We start from the raw sequence: 4,056 nt of genomic DNA, 5'->3' as shown, positions 1-4,056 counted from the left end.
GAACTCCATAGAATATTTTATAGACCTGCATGGGAATCTGGAGTTAATTCATTGACTGATGAATACCACGAATTGCATTGTATGAGCATCATTTACTTTTCATTGAATTTGCCTTAGTTTAGGATCAAGCTTAGGGGGGCACGACCCTGACGTTTGTGGAAGGGAGCCTTGACAATGCCATAATACACTCCTCTGTCAATTAAATGAACATCGTGCTATGGTCATCTACATCAAATAGGAAGGAGAGGTCATCTCAGCAAATGCCAGCAGCAGGTCTGAAATAGGCATTCCTGAAAAGTAAACTTTCTATCTAACCTGCTCACAATGTGCTCATCATCGTATCAAACGGATCACACACCGTGTCTACTTTCATTAAAATGATTGACTAAAGAATCCCTAAACACGTTGGCTGCAGTAATCTTAACATGTCAATGATCAAATTAAAAATGAAATATTATTGTCAGAGTATATTTATTTCCCTTTTTGAAAACAGGTAATTTCAGACAAACCAAATATGAACGAGTTTGCATGTAGGAAATCTCATTCAGTAATATCATATGCTATTTGAGATAGTTATTTATCTTCAAATCAAATACAGGCCTATGTAATGACACATTTTACTTTTCATTGACAAATAGCCTGGGGTATCAAATTAACTCGAGGAAATAAAACTTCAAGAGGGCTAATTGAAAATAGAGTAATCTGAAAGAAAAAATCTAAAATCCTATTTTTATCAACACTTAACAAAAATTGAAGAAAAAAAATTGAGGCTTAAAACAAATTTAGAACATTCTTTTTCACATAAACGCAAGGGGAGATTTTTGCTACAAAGGATTTATGGAACAATCCAGAAACGATCAAAAGTAAATTTTGACATAAAACGAATTCAACAAGACAAGTTAAATGCAGTAAAGGTAATATAATCTGGCATTCGTTCCTATGCTTGAGTATCTTCTGTATTTTCAAGCATATAAAGGATTGAATGTGAGCCCGTTCGGAAATAAAGTCAGAACATGATTCGAACGAGATAAAGTTCCTCTCGCGCCAGATCGGTCACAACTCAACAGGTGTGTGCTCGCGAACCTGTCCTGCTCCCCTCTCATCGCGACTACCACATCGTCGTCCTTTTCTTTTCGTACTAAAAACAAAAAAAAGTATTAATAAATCACATAAAACAGCCACATAAGTTATAATTTGCATGAACTTTTGATACGTTTTTGATCAGCTGATGTTCAACTGACTAAGGTTAAATATACATAGACATGGAGACCTGTAATAAAAACAGACGTTTTAGAGGTCACAGCCATGAACAGATTATCGTACTAATTTTAAGTAATAATAAAATCCTTAAAGACCTTTGAGACAATTTTGGTGTTCATGCCACGCCGACAGACAAGTCAAACAATCAACCTACTAGTCGTCGATCATTATTAATTCATCCGTCTTTACGCATATTGCCTTGCGCCTTTCCTCATATTGGGTCACAGAGCAATTTAATACGATTTAGTTTTTGACATGAGGCCTACTTGATAGGGCCAGCTTCAGCCAACTTCCCTGTCTCAGAAATTCACAAGTATCTGCAAAAAATGTTGATAAAAGAGATAAAAAACAACTGGACACTATAGGCTACGTAGAATAAAATGATGGCAGGAAGGCCACACACAATAAAAAAATAAATCCTGTTTTCATAACCAGTGCAACATCTGAGAAATTTATTTAACTCAACGAAAAGGTTTTCTTCCTGACAGAAATGCATTAAGTTATTTACAGTTGTTATCAATTTCCTCTAGTATTTATTCACAATTTACAGGTTTTTTTACAACAACAAAAACAAATTGTTCAGTTACAGCAACGCACGTGTTTACAAACAAGAGAAAACGTAAAATTAATTGAAGTCTTATAAACTTTTTAAAACACTTTCCAAATTAATTCTAACCACAAGATTATCTTGTGTAAATTTTCTTTTTTTCAAAAACGGTTATATTCCCACAGAAAACCAAAAAATACTTCAAAATCACCAGCCTTCACAAGATAACCTAAATCGTCTCAAACTTGGCATGCCTTTTAGTTGGAGAGTAAGCACAACAAATACAGCTTACTTGCCTCTCAAACTTGTACAGACAATAGCCTACCCCACTGAAAACTTCGCTTTACCTATTTGTAATTTTGAAGATTATTGTTTGTCTTCAATTTACAAGCCTACAAAACAAGTAGGCATAGCAACAATCTAAAATGGATAAATATTTGGTAACGTTATTTCTTTGTGCTTCAGTCGCACATTGTTATTTTTAAATATGTGTCAAAGGAACTGTTCCGTTTACCCCTGTCGTGGAGTTCTGATAGTGCTGTGGCAGCGCGTGAAGTCTACTTTGAACGGACGGGTCACCAGCAGCTTCCCCAGTCGGTAAATACATGCTTATCATGTCCCTCAAGTCCCCAGGACACGGTGCGCGCGAATGAGTGGAAACGGGAGGGCTTACACTCGGTTCTGATTTTACCAGCGACCCCAGTGTACCGATTGATCCAGACGAGGAGACGCCAGAACTCTGGTGCTGTGTGTAGGTTATCCCGCCGTAGCCGGACGGAGAGGCGCTCATGTAACTCTGAGAGTTCGATATGGGGCTGTACTGGAGAGCGGTCATGTCGTAGCGGTGCATGGGCTGGGGATTGTGCGGGTGATGGTGGTGTGAGTGGTGGTGGTGCGCCCCACTCCCCGGGTGCTGGCTGTAGGCTAGTTGAGCTTCCTGCATCATTGCCGCAGCCGCCGCTGCGGCAGCCACCTGGCCCGAGTATGCACCGTTCGCCCAGCCGTTCATGTGTGCGTAGCTGGCGGCTGCTCCGCCACCGTGACCCCCGGGGCTTTCCAACCTTTGTCCGACCCCCGGACTCATCCCGACCCCTAGGCCAACACCGGCACCATTACCTGCCCCTGTAAGCAGCCCACCAGCCAAAGAGTACTTGTCCTTTTTAAGTAGCGTCTTGGTCTTCCTTCTCGGTCGGTACTTATAATCCGGATGCTCCTTCATGTGCATAGCTCGCAGGCGCTTCGCCTCGTCGATAAAGGGTCTCTTTTCTGCCTCGGACATCACTTTCCACTCAGCACCCAGCCTCTTGCTGATCTCAGAGTTGTGCATTTTGGGGTTCTCTTGTGCCATCTTACGTCGTTGGCCCCGAGACCAAACCATGAATGCGTTCATCGGTCTCTTCACACGGTCTTGATTGACTTTGTTACCATTGCTTGATCCCGTGTGCCCCGAATTTGTGTTCGTTTGGGGCACTGGGGAGTGCAGGTCAGTCTCCATCATCATGCTATACATTCACCCGGCGTTAACTTTTCAACAAATACACAGAAACATTCAGTCACGGCACCTCCGTCCGGCTCGGCTGGCACAGTTGCGCACAGCAAACCTCCCAGGGAAAAAAGAGCACGGTAAAAACGTAGTTACAATCCAGAGTGTCAAAGATAGGCTACTTCGATAAACTTCCACAGCGTCTTTGGCACTATTTTTCTCCTCGCTTGTTTTTCCACTTCCAGTTCGATGAAAAGTCTCTTTGAGCTATACTTTCTGTGGCTGTAGTAGTAAAGTTAATAGAGCATACCCATACGATGCGCTTTGACAGCGACTAAATGAGGTGAAGGTGGCCAATGGCGCGCCAGGAAAGGCGTGATTTGCATGCAAGCGCGTGGTCAGGTGACGTAGAGGCAAAAGCTGAACGCTTTGGCTAGAGAGAGGACGCATAGAACCCGCCCCCAAGGCAGAAAGTAAACAGTGTTCCCTGCTTTGGCAAATTAGGCTCAGTAAAAATATGATAACCAACTAAACAGTTAGCCTTATAGGGTACGGCAACATTAGCTTTTTCACAAAGGTTAGGCTATATGCATGCAGGAGGAAAAATCAGTAGCCTGATATTGAATAGCCTGGTGGAGTTGGTAAAAAATATCCTTATGCCTCTTCTCTGTTTCATGTCCAATCAAATGAAGCTAATTGTGAGCACAATAGTTTATACCCTCGACTTAAAATGTATACCAGCCTAGATTCCAGCCTATAGGCAATC

At 41.9% G+C, this 4,056-nt stretch overlaps 1 protein-coding gene across 2 annotated transcripts; it reads right to left on the bottom strand.

The window, feature by feature from the left end:
- Positions 1-1,108: 1,108 nt before the first annotated feature.
- On the bottom strand, positions 1,109-3,317 carry sox1b (SRY-box transcription factor 1b). Of its 2 annotated transcripts, none has more exons than XM_084667647.1 (2): positions 2,481-3,317; positions 1,109-1,138 (listed from the first exon to the last, which is right to left on the bottom strand). In XM_084667647.1, the coding sequence occupies exons 1-2, from the start codon at positions 3,315-3,317 to the stop codon at positions 1,109-1,111; spliced, it is 867 nt and encodes a 288-aa protein (XP_084523773.1). The 2 variants fall into 2 exon arrangements, with proteins under 2 accessions (XP_084523773.1, XP_084523772.1); XM_084667646.1 differs by lacking the exon at positions 1,109-1,138 and having other exon boundaries at positions 2,289-2,836; positions 2,888-3,317.
- Positions 3,318-4,056: the final 739 nt, after the last annotated feature.

This window comes from Hypomesus nipponensis, chromosome 12 (genome assembly GCF_054491055.1).
Source record: "Hypomesus nipponensis isolate SF chromosome 12, ASM5449105v1, whole genome shotgun sequence".
Classification (NCBI taxonomy): domain Eukaryota; kingdom Metazoa; phylum Chordata; class Actinopteri; order Osmeriformes; family Osmeridae; genus Hypomesus; species Hypomesus nipponensis.
This window is presented reverse-complemented; position numbering and strand designations above follow the sequence as displayed.